Below are 19,263 nucleotides of genomic sequence, written 5' to 3' on the forward strand. Positions count from 1 at the left end.
CTCATACTCGTAAAGCACCAAAACAAAATACATGGTATCTGACACTAAAAAAAAACAACTGTACTTTTCTTGAGTATTGCAGCCCTGTGATCAGACAGAGTGACTTATAGTCAAATGTAGATGCCAACTTGCTGTGCCATCTTCTAGCCACTGAACCCTGTAACTAAGCATTTTTGTTTGGTAAAATTACAGAAGAGATGGTGTTTGGTGAGGTATTTTGTTCTATTTTAGTACCTGTAGTTCATCTGGGAAAATGGCTGTCACTTGGTTTTCTCACATACTTATCCCATTTGTCCATTTGCGCGTGTGTGTGTGTGTGCGCGTGCGTGCATGCACGCACACATGTAGGGAGAAGTGCACACTTACAGTGTCATTGTAGAGACGGTTATCCACCCTACCCTATCGTAGACTTGTTCTGAGCTTAAGCCGTCTCTTTATTGAGTCCACACGAGATTTGACACCTTCTGATTTGTGAACACATATATGTTGGCAGTTCAGGATTCATGGAGGCTCTCTTAGGAAAGATCACTGCCAATATATAATTAGTTTGAAAAGCATTTGGTCTAAACAGATCTGCAGCCTTCTTTTACCAAGTGTGCAAATATGAACTAGTTCCATCTTATTGGGATAAGTCTTAAGAGACAGTACTATAAGGACTGTAAATGTAATTTGCATAGTCAAAATTGTCATAAATGGTCTAATTAGTATAGTGAGAGATCCTGCATCACATGTCATTCATGAAGATAATGACATTTTTATGAAGTGGAAAATTGTAGAATAATTGCTAAATATTCCTTGATAAAATTAGGTCCATCAAAGGCAAAGATTATTCTTAGTCATCTTTAAATTCCCAGTACAGTGTCTGGTATTGAATAAGCACTTACTGCATATTGAATGAATAAATGACTTTATGAAACTCATTCCTTAGAAAGATTGTTTGAAATAAAGAGATTAAAATGTTTTCTGGAAATAGACAAAATACATGCACGCTCATGCTTGCTGCTCCACTTTGATTGAGAAGGAAATTGATTTTGTTCTGTATTTTTAGAAACATGGTCACTTTAAAAATTACTCTCTTCATTTAAAAAAATTACACACATTTTTAATGCCCCATTAGTTTCAGTGTGATTTCTAAACAGCAGTCTCTTCGAGTAAAGAAAAAACAAGATCCTTATTAGCTTGCCTGACAGCTATTGTCCAATAGTTTAAAGAAATAACATGTAATACCTTTTATCCAGTGTGCACACGTGTGTGCATGTGTGTGTGATGTAGAATGATTCAGTGCCACTGAGTCACTTGGTCTAGATTAATTAAAGCAGGAACAGAAAACTTTCATTTTCCAGTATATTATTTTTCATTTATTGACTTTTCTCTGTACTGATAATTTTGCTTAAATTATCTAGCAGAAAATGCACATATATGATGCTTAGCTGTGGTCCAAATCATAAATAGATCTTATTTGGGAGGCTGTGTGATTCTGTTTGCCTTGTTAGTGATGTAACTAAGAATTCACTATTTAAATTCATCTTGCATACCAATCTTCTTGTTGAATAATATTTCCCAATATGAGAATGATAGAAATTTATTAGTTGGGCTTTTGGCCTTAGTACCTTATTTATAGCTATGCATTTTGAGCTTGTTAATTGGTCCTTTAGTATTCCTTCTCCTCCAGTAATCTTTGAAGTAGTCAAGAGAGGTTCTGAAATCTTTACTGAATGGATGGGTATGGAATCACAGATCATAGTAGTGGACCACAAAGTCTTCCTCCCCCCCACCAGTTTTTAATTCCTTTGTGGAGAGTAGAGATACATGGTGGAAACATTTTAGAGTATTACAACGGAATTAGCTGTGGCCAGAAGAAATCAAACAAAGAGAATTTAGGAACAAATGGTAGAATGCCACCGGGCTGATACTGTATCTGAGATGCTCCGTTCAAAATGAAACATGCTTATTCTTATATTGCCATAATGATTAACTGTTTTTAAAAGTACCCCCATTCATACCCATACCATTTAGGTTACAATTCTGTATTAAACTCAAAGTTCCCGGTTGCTTTTTAAAAACTAATTGTGGCTAAATGTTAAGACTTTCTCAAATGTAGAGGGTTTGAATTTTGGAGCTGACAGGGAACCTATGGCTCAGACAGTTGAGTGACTTCTCCAATTTTGTACCAGAGACGAGTCTAGGGCTTTGGTTTTCTGATTACCTCAATAGTGCTTTTTCCACCACTCTGTTACAGACAGCCATTTTTTTTTAAAAAAATTTGTGATCCTAGAGCATTTGGTCCGAGGATGATTCTCTTAATTTGATGTGTAATCCCAGACCATTTAAATTTTTTGATATAAACTGTGGCCTGTGGGCCAAATCCAGCCTCCCACCTGTTTTTATACATCAAGTTTTATTGGAACATAGTCACACCCATTTGTTTATGTGCTGTCTATGGTGTTACAATGGCAGAATGAGTAGTTACAACAGAGACTGTATGACCTGCAAAGCCAAAGATATTTATTATCTGGACCTTTAGAGAAGTTTTCTAGCCCTTAGTATAAGGTCAGGATGAATAAATTAGCTTTAAAAATTAACACTATCAATTTGCAATAAGTTGGGAGTAAAATATGCTTTCTGCAAAAGCTAAAGGGGTGAGCATGTTGTTGAGAAATACGAAAGATCTGTCATAAAAGACTACAAAGCCTACCTGCATTAAAGATAAAATAGAACCAGGTTTCTAGGGCACCTCTATGCTCTGGAGATTCTAGTTGCCAGAATGAAACCTGTGACTTAAACAGAACTGACTCCAGATGTAAATGTCCCAGACTGTCATTTATGTTGTGCTAACCCTGATGGAACTTGAACACTCACCAAATGTCCTTCTTGGCAGGTGGAGTGGATCCAACAACAAGTGGTAAAAAAACGGACCAAGAGGGATTATGACTTTAGCCACGCCCAGTCCACTTACTTCAATGATCCCAAGTGGCCAAGCATGTGGTATATGGTGAGTTTGCCTGGCCTGGGGCCACGGCGTTCTGTTCTGTGTTGTGCAGGGATTGTCTGTTAGGACTGGGAGGACGCAGAAACAGCGACCAGGGACTTTGTCCTGTTTCAAGATGGAGGGTGATGGCCTGTGATGTTTTCTGGATCTTTTTTGAACTTAGCTCTCTAGGTCTAAGGAGAAAGAAGGGAGTTCTGATTCTGAAGCTATTTCTGTTTGAGATCTTACTCTGTGTAGTAGCTTGGTAAGTTTGGGCGAGAAGATAGAAAAATATACTAAGGGCAGACACCCCGAGACCTAGCAATAGTTATGTTCACCTCTGTTACTCATCTACTCCACCCTGAAACCAGCCTGGTTAATGGTACTGGGTCATGGAAATCATTGAAATGACTTTGCGAGTAGGTAACAGATTCCTGACTTTAGTTGTCTAAATGTGCCTTCTCGCTTTGGGTAACAATTTTTAAAACTAGACTAGGGAAAAAGCAGTTGAAAAGTATTTGACTTGTAGCTAGTTCATTGCTTCAAGCAAAAACTTGCAGTGAGGGAAATTTAACATATTGGGAAGAGTGATCTAGAAATTCAGTTGATGTCGCCTCCTTTGAAAATATATTGACACTTCTCTAGTCTTAGGGTTTTATATTCATGATACCCGAGAAATTGATTAGAATATGTTACTTATTCTTAATCATGAAATTCATATGTTACCTATTTGCTCTATAATCTGCAAAAGACCTTAACTTTTCTCTTTTTTGAAAATCTTTATTGCAAATTGTTGCCATAGTTATCTCCTCCAATCTACCTTGTTTTTTGCACTCCTGACCCTGCTTCTCTACAAATCCATTGCATTCCACATACTTGTCTGATGCTTTTCTGCCTCCTTGCATTTCATTCCTTCTGCCCAGAGTGGTCTTTTGCCCTTCCCCACATCCTCGGTTCAGTATTGTCCATCCCTCAGAGCCCACACCCAAGGCTGACTATTTCATGTCTCCCATGTCCTCACCTGTCCATGTTTGTCCTTCCTCTGCCACTCCTGGCATCCTTCCCTTGGCACTTTGTTTCATAGTTGTTGTATTTTTAAATCTGCTCTGTTACTTTGGGCAGGGGGTCACTTATATCCTCCCATCTGAGAATCTAACCTAGCACCTAGCAACGCTAGGAATTTGTGTTTATTTGGACATGGGTGAATGTAGCTGGCGTTTCTCCCAGTTTCCCTTTTCTTAGTCTTACCTGGAAGTGGAAGGTTGTGGAAAGATTTTGGACCCCAAACAGAATTTTACACAGAGAACTCTGTGTAAGAAAGGAGCCATAAAGCTAAGTTCAAAGGGAGGTGGGACTCTAAACAGCATTTGAGTAGAAATCACCTGAGGGGACAGTAAGACATTTGACAGCTTATTAGCTCCAAGACCAAGAAAGAGTGAACCACAAGGGAAGGCATTAGAGGGAGCGTTGGCAGGAGCTAAGGAGCTTTGTCTGTGCTGACAAGATGATAAGGATGTAATGGGATTAAGAGATAGGATGCAAGCAAAATCCCCCTACACCCCTGCTTATAAGGCTGGGGGGAGTGAGACCCTCTTTGCCTTACGTATCTCTTTGCAAGAAAGAACCAAATTGCCGTCTGCACATGTCCCACTGGACAGTGGAAGTGTACAGCAGCTTCCCCCTACCCTCTCACCACTCCAGCAGGGCAGGTTGGGCTGTTGTACAAGCCATGGCCAAGGTGACGCCAAAGGTTTCAGTGCTTATAGAGTGAGATACCCTCACTCCCAGGAACCACTGCCATTTCTTTGGAAATTCTCTTTTGATGTAAGGAAAGGGTGAGAGGGAAGAGCTTCTGTTCGGCCATTTAAAATATTGGATGTTTTTCAACACATGTTTGATGGTAATAATTCAAATAGGTAACATTCGTCGAGCACTTAGCCCATGCCAGGCGATGTGCTCATAATTTATTTGTGCTAATATTTTTCTAATGTAGTGTGAACAAAAGTGTGCATTAATATTGGCCCCGTGTTATAAGAGTGAGAAATCTGAGGCTCATAAAATGTAGGCCATTTGCCTAAGATCACCCAGCCTGAGAGCGGTGGAGCAGAGTTGCCAAACCAGGCCGATTGATGGGAGTCCAGGGGATTAAAGTGGCATCCTATCCCCGTCCTTCTACTATTTACAAGCACCGTCATAAGGAAGACACTACTCCAACCCTCCAGGAACTTCTAATCTATCCATGGAGAAATAGCTGAAATACAAGGCAGAATGGCGGGTGCCATGTAGGATGGGCAAAGTATCTTGGGGACAACCAAAATACTGCAAAACTTCCTATTACATACATACTGTTCCCTTGATGAAAGGGGTGGGAAATAGGTTACACACCATATGTTTATCTGTCAGGAGTGGTGACAGAATAGGAGTCAGAACTTCAAATCTGCAAACATGGATTCAAATCCCCATTATTTCACTTGCTACGCCCACGATTGAATCAGTTAAACTCTCGTCAGCTATAAAATAAGAGTATCCAGCTCTTACGTATGAGTTAGCTATTGCTGCATAATAAATTACAGAGCTTAGTTTTTAAGACAGCGATCTTCTGGGTTCTGTGGGTCAGGCATTCAGACAGGGCCCAGTGGTGACGACTTCTCTGTTCTGTGATGTCTGGGGCTTCAGCTGGAAGACTCAAAGCTATGACTAGAGCTGGAGGGTCCACTTCTAAGGTGGCCTAGTCACGTGGCTGGTTCCTCTCCACGTGGGCCTCACCGTGGGGCTGCTTGAGTGTCCACCTGGCTCCATGGCTCCGTCTTCCCCCAGCGCAAGTGATTCAAGAGGTTGTGTCAAGAAGCGGTGACGTCTTTTATGATCTAAGCTCAGAAGTCGCAGTTACTTCTGTAATCTTCTCTTGGCCACATGTGTGAACTCTGATTCAATGTGTGAGGGAACTACACAAGCATGTGTATACTACTAGGAGGGAAGGATGGTTGGGAAGCTTGTTACCATAATGAAATGAAATACTGCACAGGAAGCCTTTAGCACACTGCCTGACACTGGAAAACTCTCAGTAAATTATAATTGTTATTCTTCTTCTCTTTTTAATTACAGTACATGCTGTTTTCTTTTTATCTGTTGTTTTCATTGCTACTAGTTGAAGGGGGGTGCGATCACATGTGCAGTGGGCATCCTTCAGAGCGCTCTGGCGACATGTCAGTGACACAGTTGGGGAAGGTGCTGATTTCCTTCTTCGTTTTTCTGAGCCCTTGGCCCTGCCGCAGTGTTTCTGAGGGCTGCTTGGTGAGCCTCCATAGGGTCCTACCCTCAGCTTGTTAGCCTGGGCCTGGTCCTGTCAGTCTATATTTATCACAGGAGAACAGAGATTAAAGAATGGCATGAAGTGTGCCTGAGTGTCTCTTTTAATTAATTTAAAAGCTTTGCCCCTGTCACTCCTCCCCTTGGAAATGGTATGTGAAACCATTATGTCTAGCCTCGAGGTTTGGGCAGTATATTCAAGGAAAGGTATATATACAAGAGTTTGTTATGGAGATGACAGCTGTCTAATTACTCCTCTGACCTGGAACACTGTGCTCAGGCTTCCGGGAGTTGGGAGGGTCTAGGCGTAGAAACAGAGCTCGCTTCTCATTGTGCTGACAGACTCTAGCATCTCCTCTTTGTCAGGATGGTGGCAAGCACTGAGGATTTAGGAAATCGTGCTTCCTAAGAAGATCAGTAACGCAGGAGAGGAATATAGAAGTGCCAATGAAAGTTTGCTGGGCCAACGACTCCTCCCTAAACGTTTCTCTGGGATCGTGTGCATACACCCAGCTCCATGGGATTTGGGTTGTAATTTTTGCTTGTAGATTTGCTTCTTCCATTAAAACGTCCTGAGTAGTTTTTAACGGATATCCAAGCTTGGGTCCCACTATCAGAGATTGTTATTTTTGGTATAGAGGAGGGCTCAGGCAGTAGGATTTCATCAGAATTCCCTGGTGATTCTAATATGTAGCCAGGAGTCGTGAGTTACTCACTGCCCGTGTCTGTGGTAAATGCTCAATAAATGCTAATCAAATAATAGATGAGTAAACTTGGACATCTGTGATCATGTAGAGAAAATAATTGATCACGTTTATTGAGTCTTTGTCAAACATTTTACCATATTTTACATGTATAATATTATCTTATTGCCAGCGTTCCAGTGAGCTGGGAACCATTATTGTCTTCATTTTACACTGAGGAATAAAGCAGAGACAAGTTAAGTAACTTGCCCAAAGTCACACTCTTCACCAGGGGCAGATCCTGGTATTCAAATCCGGTCACTCTGACTCCAGAGGCTAGACTTCCAACTTCCGAGTCCCTGGACCTCATACTAGCTGGCATCAGAATCACCTGGAGGGATTGCTGCCCACCCCTCTCACGCCCCCCAGCGGAGATTTGGGAATTTGCATTTCTAACAAGTTCCCAGTTGAGCTGATGCTGTTTGACTCTCAGGACTGCTTTGAGATCTCCGTGCTCTATCATATTTTCAACAGGAGGTTTATGTGAACACAGCTGGCCTCCATCTTCCCATTATCAGTTGGAGGAAGAAGAGCTTTTTAAAAACTTATGAGACACTTTAAAGTGCACTCGGTCGATTTAATTTGTTCCTCTTGATCTTATACCTTTTTCTTACAAAATTTTCTATTTGAGAAGCTGGCAGCTTTAATATAAAAAGATATTTTCACTTTACTTGCACTGATGGAAAAATATCCTTGGCATATATAGTCTTTCAAGATGTTCCACAGACAAAGGATATCTGATAGGAAAGGTTGTGAAGATTTGGCCAAGTCTTTGGGAACTCAGTGTAATAGACATGGATTTAATGTACCCAGCTGGTATAATGGACCATTTTGACCCCCTGAAGAAAATTCAGTTTGACTCTAGAGATAGCAAGCCTAAGTAAGATGCCTCCTCAAGGGTCTGCGAATGCCAATTGAGCAAATTCAGGGAGTTAATTTTTTGTAAATTGTTACAAAATATTTAAGACATACAAAAATTTGGTAGAATACCACAAATGCAGGTCCACCCACCCCCAATCTAAGGAATAGAACGTTATGTATACAGTTGAAGCCCCTTGTGAATCCTGTCCTAATAGTGTCCCTTCATCCCTTACAGAGTTACGACAGATGCTGCATTTGAAATACGGGGGGGGGGGGAGGGAGTTCCCCTTTGTTGGCAGGATGTTTCTCTTTGTGGGAGGGATTATTCAATTTATAGTAGATTTTATATTTTCTGAAGTCATCCTGAAACACATTCATACATGAAATTTGTACTCAGGCTCTTGACAAAGAGTCCCAAGAAGGCAAACTGGAAATGAAACTTGGAGGAAAATATAAGTTTAATAGAATAGCTCTTTTATTCCTTTAGTCATGTAAATATTTTATTGCCTTAGGAACGTGTTTTAGCATTGTACAGTATTTCTTGTCTAGCTGTTAAGAACTAATACTGATTTTGGAGAAGCCCATAGTAAAGAACTTAAAAATTTTTTTTTCCTGCCTTATGGAAGGCAAGCTCAATTCCAAAGAGAAAAGCAAAGAAGGCCTTGTGCAGTCTTGCTATGTGATTCTCAGACTGTAGTTGTGAGTATGACTAGTGAGTAGTCTTAACACAGAATTTTTTGTAATGAATATTGGGTGGCCTACTTAATGTGAATTTTTTAAAGCAGGTTTTAACAAATGGGCTCACTTTTTGATGCACTACCTCAAATGTCATGAAAGCTCTCTGGGTGGTTTCTTTGAGGAAAAAAAATCATATTTGTCGATCAGCAGAGTAAAAATTAGCTGAGTTCGGCTATGCGTGTGAGGTATATCCGCCAAAAACTATGAACTAGCTAGGATAGTAATTGTGAAAAATGATTGTTAGCCACATGGTTCTTTCTCAGCCAACTGGATGGTATTCAGTTCTCCAAGAGTGTGAGGCATTGCTGTTTCTGTGGTTGGCACACATTTTCCTAATGACTTATACTGTCACTTGACTCTAATAAAATCTGGTGGAGTTTGGGGCATTATTGTCCTGGCAGCTTGGAAATCATCCTTTTACAACACCCCATTTAGCCGTTTTAATTGAAAATGCAACATGGTGTAAATCTGCAACCATGTGGCCCGTCTTGACGTAAGTAGGAGGGCTTCCGAGAAAGGACGGACTCCAGCCAAGCAGCAAGTGATTTCCTGGTAGGAACTACTGGGGGTTGAGATGTGGTTTTGGTGGACCAGTGTTTGCTTCGAACTAGCTCTGTGTCCCGTGGAAAGGTATTTTAGCGCTCTCAACCTTAGCTCATCTGAAAAAATGAGGAATCTGGACTAGATGCTTTCTTGAGTTCATTCCTGCTTGAACCTCCTCTAGGTCCACATGGCAAGTTGAACTGGAGAGTACATCTTAGAGAGACACATACCACCAGTAGGCCCAGGTCTTGAGTTCCAGCTCAGACCCACCCCGTGAGTTCCTGACTGTTGTATCCCATGCTTTCGTTTCATTACTACTTCAATCTCAGTGTGTCCCCTTGTTGGGGTCCCCAAGGCCACCCCCAGATTTGGTGATTCACTGGGAGGAGTCACATGATTCAGCATAGAGTCATACAGCTACGATTTATTTCAGTGAAAGGATACAGTGCGAAATCAGCAAAATGAAAAGCCACATGGGGTGAAGTTCAGGGGAAAGCACGCTGAAGCTTCAAAGAGACTTCTCTCAGTGGAGTCACACAGAAAGCACTTAATTCCTCCAGCGTGAATTGTGACAACGTATGTGAAATGTTGTCTACCAGGGAGCTCGTGAGGGACTTGGTGCTCAGGGTTTTCACTGGGGGTTGGTCGTGTAGGTACCCAGTGCCTTCCTTGTACCCGAATTCCATACTCTCAGAGGCGTTCAGCACAAACCGTATTGTTTGTGTAACCAGTGTAGACACAGTGAGACATACTTATGAAGAAACGGTGAGAACCCTCCCCAAACCCAAGTTCCCAGATGCCCGCCAAGTGTATCTGGGGAGTCAAACGCATGAGTGCCTGAGGTGGAATAATGCTCCTCCTTTATTAAAACTTTATGTTCACTGAATGAATAAATTAACACCAAAGAAAAATACTCATAAGTGATAATTCCAAGAAAAGGCAAACTTGAATCCTAAGTGTAAGTCCATATTTGTTTTACAGCCTGGAAAATCCCAACTGAATGAAAGTTCCTATGAGGCAAATGTTCATTCATGTATGCAATCATTCATTCATTCGTATTTAGCAGAGATTTATTTTTTCCCAGTCCTTACAATGTCTTTGACACCAAGGATAAAATAGTAAAAGGTGCTTTCTTTTTTATTTTATTTTTTTACATCTTTATTGGAGTACAATTGCTTTACAATGGTGTGTTAGTTTCTGCTTCATAACAAAGTGAATCAGTCATACATATACGTATGTCCCCATATCTCTTCCCTCTTGCGTCTCCCTCCCTCCCACCCTCCCTATCCCACCCCTGTAGGTGGTCACAAAGCACCGAGCTGATCTCCCTGTGCTATGCGGCTGCTTCCCACTAGCTATCTATTTTACATTTGGTGGTGTATATATAAGCCCATGCCACTCTCTCACTTTGTCCCAGCTTACCCTTCCCCCTCCCCGTGTGCTCAAGTCCATTCTCTACATCTGCGTCTTTACTCCTGTCCTGCCCGTAGGTTCTTCAGAACCAATTTGTTTAGATTCCATATATATGGTATTTGTTTTTCTTTTTCTGACTTCACTCTGTATGACAGACTCTAGGTCCATCCACCTCACTACAAATAACTCAATTTCGTTTCTTTTTATGGTTGAGTAATATTCCATTGTATATATGTGCCATGTCTTCTTTATCCATTCATCTGTCGATGGACACTTAGGTTGCTTCCATGTCCTGGCTATTGTAAATAGTGCTGCAATGAATATTGTGGTACATGACTCTTTTTGAATGATGGTTTTCTCAGGGTATATGCCCAGTAGTGGGATTGCTGGGTCGTATGGTAGTTCTAGCTTTAGTTTTTTAAGGAACCTCCATACTGTTCTCCATAGTGGCTGTACCAATTGACATTCCCTAGACGGTGCTTTCTTTAATGAAGCGTAAGTGGAGCATTTTATGGGCAGAGGTTAGGGTAGTTATAGTCAGTTTGTCTACTCAGTTGATGGTAGTCCACTGAGGGTACCAGTAGCAGAACCCTAACTGGAACTTGCTGAACAGCTCACGATGATTGTGATGATTTCATGTGATTTCATTACCCCATGTGAGGTTTGTGATGGAAGTCAGTATATTAGAGGTATTAAGTTAACCTATAATTAACTAGTCAAAGTGCTTCTAAGAGGCCAGTAAAAAATCACTTCAGATAATATTCATTCTTGCCTGGTGCAAATTATTACGACCTTTATTAATTTCCTTGAGCAAGACATAACTTATTCCATACTGGTAGTTTATCTTCTCAGCTTTACTTTCAAAGAGTAAAAGTATGTCTGTATTCTGTGCCTTTGGGTCTGACTCTAATATGATGAAGGGTCTGTTAACATAAAGTTGTTCTCATCAAGCTTTTAGTGATTTTTCTTTAATTAGTAACGCATTTTCTGCTGGAGAGCAGATAGCATTGACCATTGAACTCACTTAATCTGTGGTTGTCTTCTTAACATGTTGATTCAAGTTCCTTTATCAAAGTTTCTTTGAATTCCTCATTTCTTATTTACTTTTCACCCAGTGTTGGGATTAGTTCTAGTGATCAAGGCACATTTTCGGTTGATTTTAACATATTTCTCTGCCAATGAGTAGGGTTCTCTTAGTAAGCGCTCCATAAATGTTTATGGATATGAAGTGAGGAGCGAGTTGGTCATTGAGACCAAATTCACAGAACTGAGTTTGGCTTTTCCTGAAAGGTGATGGTGCCTTCAAGTGTCCTGTGTTGAGAATTCAGTTCTAAAGTTATCTGAGAGGAAGGTGTCTGGAATGCTGTTTTTTCCTTAATTTTGGTTGGCAGTGAACTTGGCTGGGAAGTTAATGGAGTAAGAGCAATAATTCTTAGCAATCCAGTGATGAGAAGAATCAGAAGAAAACGCCTAAATTGCCCAGGGAGGAGAAAGTAATAATCATTTTCAAATAGAATACACATGCACCTCAATGTGATTTTTCCAGTTTCTCAAATGTTAAAAAAAAAAAAAAAATCCTTGGTAGACAATCTCAGCCTTGTGTATGGGGTTCTAGGCTAGCGATAGGTAATCTAATGTGCAAATGGTACGGGCACCAAGAGCTGCTCCATACCAGATGCAGTCAAATTATACTGAGGCAAGTAGAATAAAACTATAAATTCCAGAAATAGGATTTGATTACTTAATTGCATAGGTCAGAATCAAATTGGGCTCATAATACAAAGATGCTATTCTTTATGGTAGACGATGTGGACAAAGTACAAAATGCATTTACTGATTATTCTTTCCTTGATTAAAAGGAGGAGAACCCGATAAGAAGCCTAATTTCTTCCTTTATGCTAGGAAAAAAAGAAAAACTAGTCTGTTTAGATGGTGTCTATTCAAATATTTGGTACAAAACTTACAGAATAATCTTAAAGACTACTTGGAAGAAATGTAGCTTTGTGGGGCTTTCTTTTCTGTTTTAGTTTTCTGGGGAGGTGAATTGAGTCTCTTGGTAAAAAGCCTACCAGGATAGACGTTCTGATCCAGACATACCAAATTAGCATGTCTGAAGCAAAGCAAAGAAAATTATGCCCAGGTAGCATAGGACTGTGTTCTCCTAATGATCTCTTTGCGTGGTTTCCTGAAATTTAGTTAAATTAGTGTCTTAAAAACTTGATGTTTGGGTTTGTTACCTAGCGATAGAGAAATCATCCTTATCTTTTAGTGAACTTAAAGAAATTCGGCAGGACTCTTAGCAGTAGTAGGTTAAACATAGCAGGTATACATATTTTTTAAATGTCATTCCTATTCTGTAGAAATGTTTTATATGCCCATTCTCATTTTGCTTTCATGCCTGTGCTCCGTAGCCCAGGCCCTTCTGCTTCCCATCCATGGACTGTCCAGAAAAACATGCTGTGTATGTTTCTGCAGTTAGTACCTTGAATGTGGTCTTTAAGAAGATACTGAAAAAAAAGAAAACCCTCAAAGGCCACCAGATTGGGATGGGCCTGAAAAATAACTTAATTGAAGCCCTCAGCTCACGCGCAATACCCACCCTGTATATTTTCAGTCACCAGAAATATACGCTACTCAGACAGCCCTTTCTTTCCATAATGAGCAATTCAGCCCAAAAACACTTCCATGCAGTTTATCAGAAACTTGTATCCCTGTCACTCCACACACACCCGATGGTCTGGATTCCAGGTTGTGTATCACATCTGATCCCTGTTTCACCAGCTTTCACTACAAGTATTACAGAAAAGCAGGACTAGAAACATTTATAATTGTGGGAGTTTGTCCAAGAAAATGAAAGATTAAGGAGATCCGTAATGATCAAACCTGATACACTCTGGACGAGTAAAAGAAATGTGCAGTGAGCAAATCATTTAAACTAGTCATACACACTAATGAACACTGAATTAGTTCTATCCTCCCAGGAATTAAGAGCTAGGAGTTACCACAGAACGCTCAATAAAAGCATTAATTCAATGTGTAACAGGAGGGAAAATGTAGGAAAGCAACAGGGAATGTAATTCCCACAGAAAAAAGTAAATTGATAATTATTTTATTTATTCAACAACATGTATTGAACTCCTCTTCCGTATCAGGCATAAGTCAACCTGCTGGGGATACCTTTGGGACAAAGGGATTTCAAAGGAGAGCGAGTAAGAGGTAACTGAAGTGCACAGAGCATCATGGGCTCAGGAAAGGAGGTCACCCCACCCCAACAGAAATCTTGGTATGGGTGAGCATCTTTGTCATGCAGGTTCCTTGGCAGAGGGAGTGAAGGCAGCTGTTGAGAAGCCCTCACCAGAGAGCCTTAAAGAAGAGATAGCTGGCTTGCCGCCTTAGCAAGGGCAACGTGCAGTGTCTGTGGACAGGGCGGTGGGTAGTCTGTAGGCGCTGGCTTGGCGTCCTCTTGGGTCCTGGTGTGCCTAGATGGCAACTGCCTCTCCCTGGACCATCTTGAAATCTGTCATTATCTCATGAGCTCTGTGCTTTGTGCCCTTTGCGGCCTAACATTTTGATTATTATTTTTTTTAAATTTTGCCTGTCATGTTTTACCCCCAGTGTTTTGTTTTGATAAATATGAAATCTATAGACAAATGAAAAGAATAGTAGGAACATATACACATTCCATTCACCTGGATTTAACCAAAATTAATATTCTCTCTCTCTTTGCACACACACACTTTTTCCCCCTGAATTTTGAAAAGAAGTTGCAGACATGGTAAAAATACACCCCTAAATATTTCAGGATGCTTCTCCTAAGAATGGTATTTTTCTATATAACCAAGGTACCATTCTCACTTCTAAGAAAGTTAACAGTGATCTTATCCAATTTACTGTCCATATTCAGATTTCTCCAGTGGTCACAAAAATATTTTTAATAGATGTGTGCCTTTTGATCCAGAACCTAGCATCATACATTGACATTATTTGTTCTATCCTTTTATCTCCTTTAATTTGGAAGAGTTGCCCTACTGGGGGTGGGGAGTGGTGAGGAGGGGTCTTTCATGTTGATGATTTTGATGAGTCCAGGTTGGTAGTTTGTAAAATAACTCACACTTTGTTATTTGAATGTTTGTTTGATGGTTTTTCAGGACTTTAGAGGAATAAAACATTTTTGGTGTGAAAACTACCCAGATGAGATGATACCTTTTTCAGTGATTCATATTAGGAGGTAGAATGTTAGAAGTTTCATTTTTGGTGATGTTAAATTTATTTCTATGGTTGGTTGAGGTATTTGCTAGATTTCTCCATTGTAAAGGTACATTTTAGTTCTCTAATTAATAGGAAATTTGAGGGGTAATAGTTTGAGACTTGTGAATTACCTTGTTTCCTGTCAACTTTTCCCCAAGATTTTAGCACCTATTGCTAATGTCCGCCTAAATTAATCATTAGATCAGTGGTCACAAGATGATGATTTTCTAATTCTGTAATCCCTTCTTCACTCTGCTTACCTTTTTAATATCATTATGAGTTCATGTACTCTTTTAAAATGGAGTGATTCATTGCTGACATTATTTGTTTTTTGGTTCTTAAATTGTCCCGTTTGGTTAGTGGGTAACTTTTCAAGTTGACTGAAGAGCCCTTTTGAGAAGACCCCAATCAGTTCTTTAGTGCTTAGTGCTTTCTCCTTTATGGTACAACAAAATGTTCACCTTGTATTCTCTCTGCCTCAGACCTAGAAATAGCCATTTCTCTAAGTAGATGGTTTCCTTTATTGAGGAATGATGCTTAAAAGTCCAGAGTTTGGTGGTAAGGGTGTCCTTGGTTGTAGCCTCTTTTTCAGTGGATAGAGCTGAGGGATGTATATCTAGAATCCCTAGTGTTACCTTCAATTCTAATTCTAGAGCATGGCTTCTTCTTCTTCTTAGCCCATTTCATATTTCTCTCCCCTCCCCGCTTCGGTGAGAACCATGGTTCTTATCAATATCAACAGATGTACTACTGCACACACAAAAACGTATCGGAATTACTACAACAATACCACCGGCAACCACAAACCTACTTATGTAGAATTCAAGATTTCTTTTTATTCTTAGAATATATCCCACTGAGGCAATACAGTCACACTACTTGAGTCAAAAGTTGCTTTAATAAATGCTTTTTTCCTCTATGATTATGTCATTATTTATATACAGTTAGATAGTTCTGTTCAGCTTTAGAGCTCCTTCCCCCATCATTATATGTTTAATTTTATTACTTTTATTTTGGAATACTTAAAACATATATATCAAAGTGAGATACAGAGAATACTATAAATGCATTTTTCCATTTTGCTTTTATCACTTAATATACCTGAAAATCACTCCATGTTAGTTCATAGAGATCCTTATTCTTTTTTTTACAGCTGTGTTATGGTAGACTTACCATAATTTATTTGACTAGACATTGATGAATGTACAGTTAGGTTGTTTTCAATATTTTGCTTTTACAAATAACTCCGTACTGAGTAGCCTTGTGCGTACGTTTTTGTGTTGTTGGAGGTGTATTTTCAGAGTAAATTCCTAGCTGTGGGATTGCTCAGTCAACAGGTAGAAGCAGATATAGTTTTAATATTAGATCTTGCCTGAACCCCCTCAGAGGGGTCTAGGACAGTTTACATGCCCATCAGCCGTGTTTGAGAGGACCTGCTCCCTTCACCTTGCCCTGTTGTCAATAGGTGCATTTTGGCAAGTTTGATAGGTGAGAAACAGTATTTCTGTGTATTTTAGCTGGTGTCAGAATCACAATGCCCGCTTTTACATCTTTGCATTACCATAACCCTTCATTCTTGGACATTTGAATTACTCTGTTTTAGGAGTTTGATTCTGCCTTGTGAGCCAGTTTTAATGCATTTTTCTTTCAGTGGAGACTTTTGAGCTTACTTACACTTATAGATATAACCAAAAAGTCTGAACTCTGTCATATTATTGTCATATTGTCCTATTATGATAGATATGATTTGTATTGTGTTATTTTTACTGTGTTTCATTACGTGATCTGTTTTTGCTCTTTTAAAATAATTTCTTTTGGCTTTGGGGAAGGTTTATATTATAATATATAATATAAAATATAATAAAATAAATATAAATAAAAACTATAAAATATATAAAATAATATTTTAGTGATTGTTAAAAATAACTTACATCTCAGTTTCTCTTTTCTCACTTAGGCTTCTGTATTTGGTTTGTCAAGTTTAAACCATATCCTTTAACTCTTAAGTCTCTGACTATTCATTAGCTTATTCTATTTTAACATTTCTACTTTTACTGCCCCCCCATTTTAAGTTCATTATTTCTACTTTGTCAGAACACATAGCATGGTACTTACTCTTCTTCCATCCTTGTTTCCACCTTTGTTTTTATTCTTAGATTTACTTAGATTTACTGATTTTATCCTTAGGTATATATTTAACTATGTTTCACGCATACCCTCAGTTATTTTGCAAGTCAGATCTTGATTGGATAAAGCACATCCTCTGCTAGACTACCTAGGATGGGATTGCAAGAGCAGTATTCCCTGAGTTCTTAACTGTATAACTGTATAGGCTTGGAACTTGAAGAATACCTTGGTGGTTGACTTTTCTTTGCTTGCAAGTAACTTTTTTTTTTTTTTTGATCTAGAGGCCCAGGAGATATTTTTCTTTAAAGCGTACTATTAAAAATTAGACAGTTATAAGCATATTAGATCTTCTTTGCCTATTTATTAGTTATTTGCTCTCGGATCCTTTTGACTTCTGCTTTGTTTTTGTTCTTTTCATACATTTATGTCTTTCCTCAGTGCTCCTGATTATATTTCCAGTTGAATCAGTTCTCTCTTGGACATTTTGTAATTCTGTTTTTATTTCTAATATAATTTGGTCTTTGATTTATTTCCAAGATTTAGTCAACTCTAGTTTCACATCTTTCTGTTTTTTTCTGTCCGTGTATGTTTTAAAATGTTTTATTTGCGCTCTAGTTTCATATCTGCAGATTCTATTTTAGTGTGTTTCATTTCGATTCAGGTGTGGTGCTACAGTTCTTTTGCAGGTTTTTGAGCAGAATTTCTATAAGCTGGAATATTTTGATTCACTTTGTATTTTCTACCTGTAGAAACAATGAATGGATGTTTGTCTACTGGTTTCCATTCACTTTGAAATGTTGTATTTTCTTAGACTGTTAGTAGCAGTTGTTTGTAGAAAGCTGTGGGAGTTTGGATGACTTGCTCATAAGTTCCATAGTTCAACAGTATGCTCGTTTTTTTTTTTTTTTTGCGGTACGGGGGCCTCTCACTGCTGTGGCCTCTCCTGTTGCGGAGCACAGGCTCCGGACGCACAGGCTCAGCGGCCATGGCTCACGGGCCCAGCCATTCTGCGGCATGTGGGATCTTCCTGGACCGGGACACGAACCCGTGTCCCCTGCATCGGCAGGCGGACTCTCAACCACTGCACCACCAGGGAAGCCCTATGCTCATATTTTGGTACAGTAAAGTTTATTTGTTTTGATCAGTGTTTTTGGAGGGAGTTGAAGGAGGGTAGTTTGTCTTCTGATTTTGAGATTCTATTTTTATTTTTTTTCTTTATTTCTATTTTTCATCTCTTTCTTACCTCTCTCCATCACTTTGTCAAGGAGTACTCCTTCCAAGTTGCCCCTTTTCCTGCAGAATCTCTGCTCCTTTGCACTATGTAGTTATTTTATCTGTTCTATCACCACTGGGATTCTGCTCCCTCTTTACTTCTGCTCAGTCTCCACCTGACTTCTTTCTCTGGCGTCATCTCCAGAGCTGATTCTGCGGGATTAGAGTATTTTTCTCCTATTAATGTGTAATTTGAGGTTTATATTCTTTTTCTCCTAGTTATGATGTAGATATGTGTTATCAATATTTTAATATTTTCTTCTGTTTTGAGCTATATGTGTTTTTTGAAGAAATTGAAATTTAGGTGGTTTTCGGTACCGTATTGGAACCAGGATTAGATACTTGATAATTAGATAGGAAGGACCACAGATGCTTGGAAAACTGTGTTCTAAAATATGTATGTAGTCCTGGTGTGTCTGTGGGAAGCTGCAACATTCATGTTGAATTTAATTGTGTTAACATTACTGCTTTCATTAGTGAATGGGAAAAAAAATGTGACTTGGGTTACAATAGCAGTGTTCCAGTTTACCCTGAATATGCCATTATAAGAGTTACTATAAAGAGAGTTCAGCGACCATACCCTATAAATGAAGATGTGCCACTGTGTGTGTATAACTACTTTTCTGGAATTACTCTTTTTCTGTAGCAGAAGGAATTCTGTAGGATGCTATTAAAGCAAGTTGTTTGGTTAGATTCTTTAAAGGATTCAACATTTTTTATTAATAAGAAAAACATTTGCAGTTACGCTTGCTAGTGTAGGATACAAATGACTTGGTTTTCTTGCTCATTGTACTTTAGGCTCTGGAGAGAATCTCACCAGGTCGAAGAGGCAGTCTTCTCTGTAGGTTCCTTTATTGAGTAGCTAGCTAATCACATGTATTATGGAATCCTTCATCTTTTTTGAAGCATCTACACTTGCCTCAGGAGAAGAAGCACTAGACATAGTATTGGCCAGTCCAAGCAAAATGTTTCCTTGTCCTTTCCATCCACTTGGTAGATTGTATACTCGTTTACATCTTCAAGTGGACAGTGGAAGCAAAG

General features: G+C 39.3%; 1 protein-coding gene across 6 annotated transcripts in view; it reads left to right on the top strand.

The window, feature by feature from the left end:
- The window catches only part of PCSK5 (proprotein convertase subtilisin/kexin type 5), a 318,106-nt gene that overhangs the window by 78,455 nt on the left and 220,388 nt on the right, over window positions 1-19,263 (top strand). For all 6 annotated transcript variants that reach the window (XM_079925980.1, XM_079925981.1, XM_079925984.1 and 3 more), the window contains exon 3: window positions 2,879-2,992. In XM_079925980.1, the coding sequence (XP_079782106.1) occupies window positions 2,879-2,992 (114 nt within the window). The remainder of the gene's footprint in view (window positions 1-2,878; window positions 2,993-19,263) is intronic.

Source organism: Stenella coeruleoalba (genome assembly GCF_951394435.1).
Source record: "Stenella coeruleoalba genome assembly, chromosome: 7".
In the NCBI taxonomy this organism is placed as follows: Eukaryota; Metazoa; Chordata; class Mammalia; order Artiodactyla; family Delphinidae; genus Stenella; species Stenella coeruleoalba.